This window comes from Astyanax mexicanus, chromosome 2, assembly GCF_023375975.1.
Source record: "Astyanax mexicanus isolate ESR-SI-001 chromosome 2, AstMex3_surface, whole genome shotgun sequence".
In the NCBI taxonomy this organism is placed as follows: Eukaryota; Metazoa; Chordata; class Actinopteri; order Characiformes; family Acestrorhamphidae; genus Astyanax; species Astyanax mexicanus.
Genome location: NC_064409.1, coordinates 19,030,854 through 19,045,600, shown reverse-complemented (window position 1 = coordinate 19,045,600; position 14,747 = coordinate 19,030,854). Strand labels below are relative to the sequence as shown.

Below are 14,747 nucleotides of genomic sequence, written 5' to 3'. Positions count from 1 at the left end.
GTGTGTATTTATGTGTGTGTGTGTGTCTGTTTATACATGCATATGTGTATCCAATAGGAGTTGCTTTGCATATGCATGTGCCTGAATGTGTGTGTGTGTGTGTGTGTGTGTGTAAATGCCTGTTAATGGGTTTTCTCCTGTATTTCCTCAGTTGTGCCATCTGGGGGAAGCTCCGTGAATGTTAAAGGCCCTTTAGCATTCACTCAGTATCATTAGCCTGAGAAGAGCCGGTTGCCAAATGTTGAATTAATCCCCGCTCCAGCAGTACTATAGCGGTTGTACTATGTGGCCTAGATTTGTGTGAACACTCACTCCTGTTTGCTCCAATAACCTGTTTTCATCTCTGAAAACATCCCTGTCCTCTAGGAATCTGTGATGATGCAATTTTGTGGCAACAAGCTGGACAAGAAGGACTTTTTCGGCAAGTCTGACCCTTTCCTCGTCTTCTACCGCAGCAATGAGGACGGAACGTGAGTAGTCCAGCCAAAACACACACACAAACACACCCCCACATTTATTACTACCTAAAATTCTACTCAAGTAAAAATAAAAGTACCCATCTAAAAATCTACTCGAGTAACAGAAAAAAGTACTCAATTTTAAAATGTACTTTGAGTAAAAGTTACATAGTTACTTTTATTTATTTGATGTAAAAAGTACAAATCATAAATTAAATAGTTTTCAATTAACTATTATTCCACATAATAATTTGGACCTTAGGCAGTATTTGTTCAATCCACCCCATAAAACATTTTTAAGAACAAGTGGTATAGGTTTCTATGATCCATTTTTTGTTCTTTACTGTTAAAAAGTTAAAAGGTCATATAGGTGACTATAAACTGTATTTTTATAGTTTTACAGTTCATTATTATTTTTTAACTTGCCATCGCTATGCTTTAAATGCTATTTACATTTTTTTTAGTTTTTTAACATCCAAGCAGATTGTTTAATGTTTCCAATAAAAACTTAAGGAATTATCATTAAAACATGAAAACATACAAAAAAGAATGTTGGTTGGCGCATACGCAGTGCTGTAAAGAAGCACATATCAACGGGTAGTATAACTCGACAGAACACCGGTTCCACTGAGCCACGCGCGCAGACCCCAGGCTACACAGCTGATTAACACAGCGTCTCTCCCGCTAACTGTAATAAACACTGCTAGGAAAAGTTCAGCTGCGCTGCCATGGAGAACAAAACTAATTTTTTTTTCAGACAATTTGTTTTTTCCCCCCAGCATTTCATTTGTTACTCAGTAACGGGGAGTTTCCAATGTAGCAAAGCAAATTACTTTACTAAGTCAAAATGAACTTGAGTAAAAGTATATTTACTTAATTTAAAAACTACTTTAAAAATAACAAATTACTCATAAAATCTACTCAAGTAGAGAGAGTAATGTGAGTAAATGTAATTTCTTACTTTACACCTCTGAAGATGATTAGGCCAATGTTAAAGAGGATTTGGGAGGAGTCTGTCTTATTTAAACTTTGGCTGTTAGTTCAGTTTTATCTTGATATTGCTAATATTTGAATATTGAATTGAGTGGATCAACATGACCAGAGCCAAATTCAAAGAGCTCTGAGGCCTTTAAAAAGAAAAGTGCAGATGTAGATGAGGCTTCAGAACTTCAGAAATCAGTTATTAAACGTTTAAAACAACTGCCATCATGGTCAGACCAGGCTGTTCTGGCAAGTTTATTTCAGGTGCATGACTAGGGTTGCCAACTTTTCGAAAATGAAATAAGGGACGGGCGGGGGGTGCCCTATCACAGGAATAGTGCACTACATTGTGTGTTAACCAGTGGCAAATAGTGCACTGTTTCTGTGATAGGAAGGGAGTGATTTAGAACGCAGGTACAGGTACAGCCACAGCGCTGTCCCCCTTCTGCTTGGAGAACAGCCGCTCCTGAACAGAGGCTGTGCTTCTGATTGGTTGTGAGTCTCCGTGCATTGACCAATGAGAGTCGCAGCCTCTGTTTTGAAGGGGTGGCTGTTCTCCAGCAAATCACAACAAATCACCCGCCTTAATGACTAACCTCAAAAATACAGGACAAAGAGCGTCCCGGATCAATTCAATATGGAACGCGTATTTCACTACCCAAATACGGGACAATTCCGGATTTAAGGGACATTTGGCAACCCTGTGCATGACTGCACACTTACTTTGCACTTTATTAAGAAACACTTTCCTGAATCTGCATTCACATTACAAGCCTCAAGCTTCATCTGTGCTCAGATTGGATTTGACTGTTTGGAAGATTCAGATTTATAAATGTTAGTTACCTGTCTGTCTGTCTGACTGTCTGTCTGTAATTATTTTGCCACTCTGATGGTGTGGTTCCAAATTCTGACACCCTGCCAGAATTTGACTCCCCTGTTATTCAGTTATTCAGCAACAGAAACAACAGGAATCGCGAGCGGATCTGTTGTGCTTGTACTCTTGTACTGCATGTGTATGAGAAGGTGAGCAGGATTGTGGCAGGATGTCAGAATTTGATACAACACCGGTGCTGGCTGATGACACAATCAAAAAGACACAAGAAATCCAATCTGACTGTTCACAGGCATGCTACACATGCCCAGGTATGAATCAGATGTACAGTAAATCTAATCTAGGCCCTCAAATGACTTAAAAATGACTTAAACCTGATTTGAAAACACTTCACATCCACATTCAGGCAAAATAAGATTCAAGTCACCTTAGCCAGGTAATCTACTGCAAATGCACTGTATATATTTGTATATATTATATTTCAGGCTACATTTGTTAAGGGAATCCTATCAAATTTGTGTTTTAGTCTCCGATATTCAAACCGACATTTCTTACTGAGTTTCAAATCGGTGGCATCTCCATTACCAGCAGTGTTGTTCTCAGTTTAATTGCTCTGGATGAACCCCCTTCAGTCCTTCAGTTTGCTGTTCTTGGATCAGTTGTGGCTCTTTCTGGCCAGCTCCGCTAATAAGCATCTGCGCTCCTCCCGGAGCCTTCAGCCCCCGGGCCCGCATGAAACACACTGTGTGACATGCTGGGAATGCATTATTCACCTTATACCTCAGGGAAAAGCTTTTAGATGGTGTCTCTCTCTCTCTCTCTCTCTCTCTTTCTCTTTCTCTCTCTCTCTCTGACTTTCTCTCTCTTTTTCTCTCTAAATTGATTGCCTCCCTACAGACTATGTTGTAAAACAAACGCACATGGGAAGTCAAGGCTGCGTAAAAGGTCTCCACAGCCAAAGAGTGGAAATAAATAAAAATTAATTATGAATTCAACCAAAAAAGCTCAACAGTGTAAAATGGTGTGCCTTATCAAATATAGACGGATAAATCAGGTGTAGCTGTCTCAGGATGGGTGGGTATACTGTGCCATGTTGAAGACGCCAACCCAAGTCCACATACTATGAATACAGACTATAATAAGTCCTATTTTACACCCTGTGCAAAGTGCGTTGTGATGCTTATTTCTACAGTCTATTATCACGCTTGCACCTGCGTTGTTTTGATAGCAAAGACACCTACGAATATATCTACACCGATGGGTGTGGTGATCTGGAAGTGAGGTGTGTTCAGGTATATTTCTGTCGTATTGCTATCTTAGCAACGCGAAACACAGGTGCGCCACTGAATGATTTGAACCCTGACTACAGTCAGTCGCCAGAATTGCTATGCAGTCACGAAATGCCAAATGCGTAAACCTGTGCATGTTACACACACGCATATGGACACGCTGCAGCACAGACCTGACTTTTACATAAACAATAAACAGAATACAAGATAAGACAATACTGTTCCTGTAAGTAACCTGCTTACGCAACTTCACAGCATGAACAAGCAGAGAAGGGAGAAAGTGCTGCGCCGGTAAAATAGCAATGTGCCAAGGTCCAAGCGTACCTGGCTCTAAACGTAAAAAGGCAGGTGACATGGCGAAAGTGAAAGGCAGGTGAAAGGCAGGCAGGTGATTGGTTTATTTCACATTACGCCCAAAACACATTTGTGATTAATTAAGTGAATTAGTACATACATTTTGCATGTTTCGAGATGCACAAGGCATATTTTTTGCACCTGCACGTAGTGTTGTGCGATATGACGATAAATATCAAGGGGGTTTATAAAAAAGTGTCTATCGTGCTACTTACCTTCTATCGTCCCTATCGTTTCTACAGTAATTTCATCAATTATTCATGCAAATATATAAAGTAGGCTAGGATGAAATGTTTTGGTGTGGCCACTTTGCATAAACTCAGTTGATAAAATACTTAAACATACTTAAATATGATATATCATGATATATATTGTTATCGTGATATAAAAAATTTCCATATCGTACCATATATGATTTTTCCCATATTGCCCAGCACTACCTTCACGATACCATAGGCACACTGAAACACCCTAGATCCAACTGTGCCATGTGCAATTGACTGCTGTGCTATACTTCACTACAATAGGGCCCTATATAAACAATAAAAAAGGCAAAAGACTCTAAAGACAGGATGTAATATTTGATGTATTTTTTTTTTTTTGGCAGGTTTCGGATGAAAATAAGAAGCATTTTTTTTTTCTCAAAAGCATATTGGTGTGTACAAAGCTGGCACAGAATACAGTTTATGGGCTGTGTACTAAATGCCGAGTTAAAATTTTGGAAAACATGTTACTTAAGGTTAATAGCTGTTTTTTTTAATTATTATTATTAAATGGCATTAAAAATATGCTGCCAATGTTTACAGAAAGCACAAACTGCATATATTAAAAACATACAATATTCCAAACTATTATCAGTCAAAAGTTCATTGTTCTAAGTATAATAGTATAATAGTATAATTGAACTGATTAAATAAATAATTCAATGAATATATCGGTGAAATATGTCATACAATCGTTTCTAGGGAGAAATATCGTCCAAAACTACTTTAATTGTGACAGGCCTAAATGTTGATGTTTGTAACCAATAAGAATTTGGCAAATAGTTTTACATGTAACAGCTTTAAAAAAACAGGTGCAAATTAGATGACTTCTTGTGTGATATTAAAAGATAGTTTATAAATTGTAAAGTAGGGTGAATTACAATGCTATTAGGCTTAAACGTTTAATACAATTTAATGCAGTTTACTTTAAATGTCGTATAAATGCACACTGAATTGGCCTTGAAAAAATGGCTACTAGCTAAACACTAGGTAAGTCTATGTATTTTTAGGAGGTGAACAGTAACTTGGTAGTGATGAGCTGTTGTGTGAGTGAAGGAGATAAAAAATGCAGATGTTTCTGTCCTGCTCAATATTAAAGAGCTCTTTAGAGGCAGTGTGTCATGTCCGTAATGTTCTGGTCTCTGGTGTGTGGGGCTGGAAGTTCTCAGAGGGAAAGGTGGAGAGGGAGGGAAATTCAAAAAGTTGCTTATAAAACTATGCTAGAGCCAATCAAGCTAGAGCAGGGGTGTCCAAACTTTTTTTGTTGGGGGCCAGAAGGAGAAATATATTTGAAGTCACGGGCCACACTGTAATAAAACAAATAATGAAATATACCACTTTAAATAATACTTTTTCCTGATTATTTCATTTACACACCATTTGACTAACTATCTTTATCTTTGACAGTGTTGTGTAAACTAAGATTTTTCAAATTGATGTTTAATTTCATGATGTCTCTTAATATTAAACTCCTTAATTACGGCAACTTTTAGACTCTTTGGCCCGTTTTTCTGCGCTAGAAATGCGCACTCTCTCCGCTTTTAGACTCTTTGGCCCATTTTTTGCACTAGAAATGCGCACCCTCTCCGCTTTTAAACTCTTTGGGCCGTTTCTGACACCTAGCGTTCAAACTTTAAATCTCGCATTATAAAAACCTGCTTAACAGCGGGCCAACTTTCATTCTATTTCTAAAATACCTCGCGGGCCGCTCCAAAAAAAGTGAAAAAAAAGGAAACGGGCCGCAAATGGCCCGCGGGCCGTAGTTTGGACACCCCTGAGCTAAAGCCAAGAAAAATTATTTTTGTTTGAACAGTGTTAATATAAAAAAGAGTTGTAAGAGTTGTATACCTGTATAGTATTATTCTCAGAATGCTTAAAAAGATTACCACAGTTAAAATTTATATAGAGCCATGAATAGAGAAAATTCCACTTGTATATTTAGTTATTGAGGTATTGTTTGTGTGTTGGTTTAAGAAAGATCAGTTATAAAAAGGGTTTTAAATGGTAAACTGGACAGTTTAAGCCAGATGCCTCTGGTCATGATTATAACCATCCACTGCACTGCCCACTGTGGATGGTAATGCCCCCTATGATTTTTTCCACTATTAGGCCTTATTTCAACTCTTATAATGTTTAAGTTGCCTTGCAGTAAGCAAGCTGGCCAGTGTTTAACCTTATTTACAACTAGGCCTGCCTCGATAATTATGTTACTGACTTGCAATACTTACAATAAACGAACAAGATATTAATACATTTTCCTGCCCTTAATATTGCATGTTGTGTTTACTTCGCCTGAACTCTGACTTAGGAGAGGTCGAGTAGGCTTCACACACAAACACACACACACACACACACAGAAACGACACACAGCCAACTGTAACTATTGTTCCAATGCGAGAAAAAGCAAAACCGTTTTCGCTCTTCCACATAAAATCCAGGAATAAGTGCTGTGAAGGGGCTCAGAGTGGTGCAGCGGACTAAGACGGTGTTACTATGATTGGGAGATCGGCATCAGCTGCCAGAGCCCCGAGAGACACAATTGGCCTTGCTCTCTCCAGGTGGGTAGATGGTACTCTCTCCCCAAATCACTCCAAAGAGTGATGTGGACACATCACTCCAAAGAGTGATGTCGGTCAGTACATGAGCTGATGTGTTGGAACCGAGTCGCTGCGTTTTCCTCCGAGTGCGCTGTGATGCTACTCGGTAGTGCTGCCTCAGCAGCAGTTTGAAAAGAAGTAGTGTCTGACTTCAGATGTATCGGAGAAGGTATCTGCTAAATACGCCATATCTGATTATGCGTGTGCCCAACACTCTGGCTAACAGCATAAAAGACCATCTTTATATGGGTAAAACGATTCCATCTATGACTCCAAAACTAGGACTCTGGAAAATTTATATTTTATTACCGTTTTTCCTGTGACAGTTGTTGTGACTGACCTATTCACAAGATAACACCTCATGCTGTCTTTAAAAAGATAACACTTCATAATCAATTTACTAACTGTTGTCCCTTGACTTTTGGCTGTGTTTGTTTGTATTCACAGATTCACTATTTGCCATAAGACAGAAGTGGTGAAGAACACCCTGAACCCTGTGTGGCAGGCCTTCAAGATCCCCGTCAGAGCCTTGTGTAACGGAGACTACGACAGGTACGGCCTTATAATTCGGTGTGCCTTATGTATGAACATACCAGTCAGATACATACAGTAAAATAGTTTCAGCAAGGTTTCTCTAGCACTAATAATGAGCATTAGCCGCTAACCGCATGCGCTAGCTCTTTCGCCATTCAGAGTTAAGTATATGGGACTGTAGCCTGTGTGTTTACCTTGTTAAAACAAGCTACATGGAATGAAGTGTTAGGTGATAGCACCCTGGCTTAATGGAACACTCAGGGAACTTGAGTGTAGCGCTGTCTGGTGGTTATTTAATAGCAATAAGCGCAGCTAACTTTATTATTATTTATTTATTATCATTATTATTCTATCAATGCCATAAACTAATAAGTTTAACACTGATATTGTCCAAAAATATAGGTTATCGTGAAAGGCGATGACCTTATAAACTGACCTTATAAGGTTACAATAAATGTATACCATAATAAAGGCTAGCGCTGTGGCTAGCAGGAACATGCTAGTCCTGATACATGTTGCTTTGTGTGATTGAAAGGTGTCTCTGAGGTGTTATATTGTGGCCAGGTTGCCCTGTAGCAGCCGTGTGATGAGTTGTTGGGGGACAAAGAAGGGAAAGACAAATGAGGAGAGAGAGAAACAGCGGCTCAAAGCCGCTACTTGTTCTGTATCGATAAGACGCAAAGCCTGAGTGAAGTGTTGATTAGGGCCTTCCTAGTCCTGCTCTGCTTTATCTGTGATTGAATGTGTTTGAAGTATTGGGGTGTGTGCGAGTCTGTCTCTGGAGATAAGACGCTGTAATAGACTGTAGGGGGTGGAGGGGGGGTTGGGGGGGCTCCTGTAGAGAAGTGCTGAGCGTCCTGCGGAGCGTTAGCACTGGCACACAGCAACAGGCTGCAGGCTGTTGTTAGCGATTGTTGTTAGCAAAGCTCCTGCGGATTCTGCCACCAGCAGCTCTCCGTTCTCCGCGCTCATCATTTGTTCTGCAGCTGCCATCCGTTAATGACTTACTGTCACTGCGGGCTAATCGGCGCCATCTAGTCCGGTTCAGAGATCTGAAGTAGATTTTAATTCAATGAGCAGTTTTAATCTTCCGCTGTTCTGGGCTGTTGTAGGAAATGCTGCAGAAATGGTATAAATTATCATTACTGATTTATTATTCAATCTTAAAGCTTTATTCTGCAATTACTGTGAATTATATGATCACCATTATGTAAAGAAAGAACGTGGTTACAAGCAATTACCGACAGCATGGGCTTTTAAGATGTGGGCACAGTTTCACCCCTCCATACTAATCATATTTTCCTCTTCATGTACTACATCAATTTCTATGGTTTGCTACACCCATTTTCATAATTACTTACTTCCATTACACTAATTTCCATGCTTATGCTGTTCCTGTTTTGACTCTTATTTTACAAGTATTGCAATAGTTACAATACACCCATTTTCTTGGTTATGCTCTCTACCCATTTATATGGCTGTACGATGCCGATTGTTGTAGTTATAAAATAGGTACCCAATTCTGTTTTTACGCTACACCCATTACTATAGTTATAGTTATACCCACTAACATAGTTGTATTATAACCATGTTCATTCTAACACTATACTCATTTATATAATAATGCTCCCCTTTGCTTCTATAGTTATATAGTTATAGCTATTCCCATTGGTCTAGTTATATTAGTGTTTATAATTATGCTACACCCATTGCTTAAGTAATGCTATACCTACTGTTATTTTTATGCTTCACCCATTGCTATAGTTATGCTATAAGGGATACATATAACTTATACAACTAATACAACTAATATTGCAAGTTAGTATAGTTTATTAGTATAGTATAGTAGTATTAGTATAGCATAGTTATGCTACACCTATTAGTATAGTCATACAATACTCATTACTATAGGTATACAATACTCATTATTACAGTTAAACAATACTCATTGGTATAGGCATATAAACTCATTAGTATAGTTAAACAATACTCATTAGTATAATTATATAATACTCATTATTACAGGTAAACAGTACTCATTTGAATAGTTATATAATATTCATTAGTATAATTAAACAATATTCATATGTATAGTCATTAGTATAGTTAAACAATACTCATTAGTATAGTTATACAACATCCATTAGTATAGTTAAACAATACTCATTAGTATAATGATATAATACTCATTAGTATAGTTAAACAATATCCATTAGTATAGTTAAACAATACTCATTAGTATAATGATATAATACTCATTAGTATAGTTAAACAATACTCATTAGTGTAATGATATAATACTCATTAGTATAGTTAAACAATACTCATTAGTATAGTTATATAATATCCATTAGTATCCATGGTGTTGACAGGGGCATGCTGGGAGGTGTAGTTCCGGACCGGGGATTGTCCATAGACGGGAACGGCAGAGTCAGAGAAAGGAACTACAGAGTCTGTGGCAGGCGTGACAGTACCCCCCCAAAGAGTCAGGGCAGGCCGAGGAGCGAGGCTGCCCGGGACGACTCGCAGCCAACTCCCCGGTGACGTCTCCGGGTGACCTACTGACGCCACGACGTTGCTGGACCGAACTGGATTTCCTTGGGCGACCTCTCGGACGACTACCAGGACGGGCACCTGATGAGCTCAGAGATCGGCATGCAGGACGGACCCTGGGACGAGCGCTGGATGAACTGGGAGATCTGCATCGAGGTCGACCTCTAGGACGAGGAGCCGGTTTCTCGGGGTGACGCTGATGGAAATCAGCAACCAAGCCAGGATCTGACATATGAGAAGCAGGGATCCAGCTTCTCTCCTCTGGACCATACCCCTCCCAGTCGACCAGGTACTGGAGAGTGCCCCCACGCCGCCGCGAGTCCAGCAACTGCCGAACAACATACATGGTCGACCCATCAACAGTCACCGGAGGTGGAGGAGTTTCACCAGGCGTGGCCTCGTCCAACGGACCTGAAATAACAGGTTTAAGCAAAGAAACATGGAACGAATTAGACAGACGAGAATGATGGGGCAAGTCTAAACGATAAGTAACTTCATTGATTTGTTTCAGAATCTTGTAAGGGCCTATGTACTTGGGAGAAAGTTTTTTACTTCCCTCTGAAGTTCGAAGATCACGAGTGGATAACCAGACTCTGTCCCCGGGTTGATAGGAGGGAGTTTCTCCACGATGGCGATCCGCTTTATCCTTTTGGCGACGAAGGGCAGTCTCAATGCGTTGATGAGTATGTTCCCATACCTCCTCACTTCTCTTCATCCAATCATCGACAGCAGGGACGTCGGATGAGACTCCTGACCAAGGCATGATTGGGGGTTGGTATCCTAACATGCACTGGAAGGGGGTAATTCCAGTAGTAGAGCTTGTAAGGAAATTCTGGGCTATTTCAGCCCAGGGGAGGAAACGAGCCCAGTCTTTAGGATTTTCAAAACAGTATAGTCTAAGGAATTTACCTAGCTCCTGGTTCATCCTTTCACATTGCCCATTAGTTTCAGGGTGATAGCCCGAAGAAAGACTAACAGAAACTCCTAAATGCTCAAAGAAGGCTGACCAGACTTGAGAAGTAAACTGAGGGCCCCTATCCGATACGATATCTTCTGGTATGCCAAAAATTCGAAATACCTGATTAAACAAAACTTCAGCTGTTTGAAATGCTGTAGGTAGTGACTGAAAAGGGATAAACCTAACTCCACGGGAGAACCTATCTATGACAGTGAGTATAGTGGTGTAAGACTGAGACTGAGGAAGATCGGTAACAAAATCTACAGCCAGGTGAGACCACGGATGACCAGGGACAGGCAGCGGGACGAGTTTGCCAGAGGGCAGAGACTTGGGTGTTTTAAACTGGGAACAGACAGAACAGGATGACACAAATTTATGTATGTCACAGGACATGCTCTCCCACCAATATCTATTCAGCAAAAGCTGCTGAGTACGGGTCTCACCAGGATGGCCAGAAGTAATGGACGAATGAGCCCACGTAATTAGACGGTCACGAAAGCTAGGAGGAACGTACAACTTATCTGGAGGGCACTGAGCAGGTATGTCAAAATTTCGCAAAGCATTCTCAATCTCATCATCGACTTCCCACCGAGGACACGACCACACCAGGCTGGAGGATAGTCTCAGAGGAGGAAGGGTCACGGAATGCTTCGTCAGCATAAATGCGAGACAGAGCATCAGCCTTACAATTTCTAGAACCAGGCCTATAAGTTATAGAAAAATTGAAGCGGGAGAAAAATAGGGACCAACGAGCTTGACGAGGGTTTAATCTTTTAGCAGAATTCAGATATTCCAAGTTCTTATGGTCAGTCAACACCATAAACGGATGATTGGCCCCCTCTAACCAATGTCTCCATTCTTCAAATGCAAGTTTCATGGCTAACAGTTCCCTATCGCCAATACCGTAGTTTCTCTCAGTGGGTGTGAGCTTGTGTGAAAAAAAAGCTACACAGTGTAGCTTCTCGGGATTACCTAACCTCTGGGATAAAACTGCACCCACCCCAGTTTCTGAAGCATCCACCTCTACTACAAAGGGTTGACTAGGATCGGGGTGTTTAAGTACGGGGGCTGAAGTGAACGAGTCTTTAAGAGATTGGAAAGCCTGCTCAGCTTGACTGGTCCATACTAGAGTTTTGGTAGCTCCTTTCAGAAGAGCCGTGAGGGGAGCCGCAATGCTGCTGAAATTTCTTATAAACCTACGATAGAAATTAGCGAACCCTAGGAACTTCTGGAGCTCTTTAACTGATTTAGGTTGGGGCCAACTAACAACAGCTTCGACCTTGTGGTCGTCCATGGTGATACCCGTTGGACCAATGATGTATCCAAGAAAAGTAATAGAAGAGAGATGGAACTCGCATTTCTCTCCCTTGACATATAATTGGTGTTCAAGCAGTCTTGTGAGTACCTGACGGACCTGACAGACGTGATTTTCAAACGAATCTGAGTAGATCAAGATGTCGTCAATATATACAATTAAAAACTGGCCAATCATGTCACGAAATATGTCGTTAATAAATGCCTGGAAGACAGAAGGCGCATTACGTAAACCAAAAGGCATAACTAGGTACTCGTAGTGCCCCCTAGTGGTAACAAAAGCGGTCTTCCATTCATCACCTTCTTTAATACGAACTAGATTGTAAGCACTTCTAAGATCTAGCTTAGTAAAAATGGTGGCTCCTCTTAGCTGTTCTAGGGCTACGGGAATGAGAGGCAGTGGATAGGGGTAAGGCTTGGTTATCTGATTCAGACCTCTATAGTCTATGCAAGGACGTAAACCTCCATCCTTCTTTTGTACAAAGAAAAATCCAGAGGCAGCAGGTGATTTAGAAGGTCGGATGAAACCCTGAGCTAGAAACTCCTCTATATATTCCTCCATGGCTCTCTCTTCAGCTTGGGTAAGAGGATACACTCTAGACTTGGGTAGGTTGGCCCCATCAAGGAGCTCAATAGTACAGTCATATACTCTGTGGGGTGGAAGTTTGGTGGCATTAACTTTACTAAAAACTTCCTTTAGGTCAAGATATTCAGGAGGAATCTGAATCTGAACAGACTTTTCAGAGTCTTCGATGAAAGTGGTACCAGCAGACAAAACAGGAGATGTTAAACAATTTTCAAAACAAAAAGGGGACCAGGAAAGCAGTTCTTGGTCAGACCATGAGATCTTGGGATTGTGTTTCTCTAACCAGGGAAACCCTAAGATTATGGGAAATTCTGAGGTGTCAAGAAACTAATAAATTCTACATGGAGAAAACTTGTAGCTACCTTAACAGGCTCAGTCTTGTAGGAAATAGTTCCAGAACCTACGGGACCCCCATCCAGTGCAGAAACCTTCAGTGCCAATTCCAATGGTGAAGTAGCAATCCTCAGCTGATCCACGATGTCCTTGTTGATGAAATTTCCCTCTGCACCGGAGTCAATCAGGGCTGAGAAAACAGAAACAGAAGGAGGGCAGTGGAGTGTAACAGGTAATAAGAAAGACCGTGAAACTAACCCCTGAGTGGGAAGACTCACCACTTTAGCGCCTGACGTCTATGCGGACGGGACCGACAATCACGTAAAACGTGACCAGCCCCGCCACAGTACATACATAGACCACCATGTAGACGACGAAGTCTTTCTTCTGGAGACAGACGGGAAGAATCACACTGCATGGGCTCCGGGAGCATGTCCAGGTCACGATGGTGCCGAGGTGTTTGAGGAGGAGAAGGGAGAGTGGTGTTTGAGGGGGGTCTATGGGTAACTGAACCAGCGTTTTGAAAAAATTTTCTGGGTCTACGTTCACGCAATAGCTGATCTAGACGAATAGCTAACTTAATCAAATCATCAAGAGCAAGATTATCATCTTTGCAAGCTAGCTCAGTTAGCACATCAGCATTCAAACCATTTCTAAACATTACCTCTAAAGCTGGCTCATTCCACCCGCTACTAGCTGCCAGAGTTCTAAATTCTAAAGCATACTCAGCTACAGACCGATTACCTTGCTTGAGTTTCAACAGTAATTCTCCACTAGACTTGCCTTCACGTGGATGATCAAAAATAGTACTAAGCTGTTGAAAAAACTGCTCATAAGTACAAGATTGTATGTTAGACCATACAGCTGTAGCCCAATCTAGCGCTTTACCAGTCATGCGGGAAACTACAAACGCAATACGAGAGTTATCAGAGCTAGGGAGAGAATTACTAAAATAAATGGAACACTGCAATAAAAAAACCCTGCACAAATTAGGAGAGCCATCAAACTTGTCAGGAAAAGCGTGGCTAGGAACATTCTGAGCTAAAGCAGGACTGGGAGCAGACTGAACAGCAGAAGCACCCAAAGTTTGTAACTGAGAAGATAACTGCTTCATACCTTCAATAACCTGGGCCAGCTGGTCCTGCTGATCTCCCTGACGCTGAGTCATAGCAGTAACAGACTGAGAAAATCCCTCGAAAAGCTGCTGGTGTTGTAGTAGCGTTTTATTCTGATTACTAACCGCGTTTTTAAGAGCCTCGAAATCCGCCGTCTGCATTGTGGCGAGGTATTCTGTAACGCCACAGACGGGAGTCTGTATTATAAAGCACGTAAGCTGATAGGGTAGTCCGATAACAGGCGTGGGTCAAAGCCAGAAAAACAACCAACCAAAACATCAGAGCCGAATCACAAACCGAAAACGAAACCATAAAACAGAAGCAGAGTTCAATAAACCAGAAAATCACAAAACAAACAGAACAAAAGGGTAAGGCAGAAACGTAGTCGAAAAAGAACAAAACAAAGGTCATACACGGGTAATATAGACGGAAGAAGAACGCTCAGTATATCGCTGGAAATACAGGGAAAATACCTCGCGACACGCGAGACAAACAGACTGATATTTATACTTAAACTAAATTACAAACACCTGAACAATACAATACTCATTAGTATAGTAATATAATATTCATTAGTATA

The 14,747-nt window shown here is 40.9% G+C and overlaps 2 protein-coding genes across 4 annotated transcripts in view; one reads left to right on the top strand and one right to left on the bottom strand.

The window, feature by feature from the left end:
- LOC103023221 (copine-8) overlaps nt 1-14,747 on the top strand; it is a 226,914-nt gene that overhangs the window by 133,850 nt on the left and 78,317 nt on the right. For both annotated transcript variants that reach the window (XM_022671345.2, XM_022671344.2), the window contains exons 8-9: nt 367-470; nt 7,222-7,326. In XM_022671345.2, coding sequence (XP_022527066.1) covers nt 367-470; nt 7,222-7,326 — 209 coding nt within the window. The remainder of the gene's footprint in view (nt 1-366; nt 471-7,221; nt 7,327-14,747) is intronic.
- On the bottom strand, nt 9,525-14,058 carry LOC125795048 (uncharacterized). 2 transcript variants are annotated; one of them, XM_049473654.1, is made up of 3 exons: nt 13,331-14,058; nt 13,082-13,242; nt 9,525-10,611 (listed from the first exon to the last, which is right to left on the bottom strand). In XM_049473654.1, the coding sequence occupies exon 3, from the start codon at nt 10,574-10,576 to the stop codon at nt 9,740-9,742; it is 837 nt and encodes a 278-aa protein (XP_049329611.1). In that variant the 5' UTR covers nt 10,577-10,611; nt 13,082-13,242; nt 13,331-14,058; the 3' UTR covers nt 9,525-9,739. The 2 variants fall into 2 exon arrangements, with proteins under 2 accessions (XP_049329611.1, XP_049329610.1); XM_049473653.1 differs by having other exon boundaries at nt 13,082-14,058.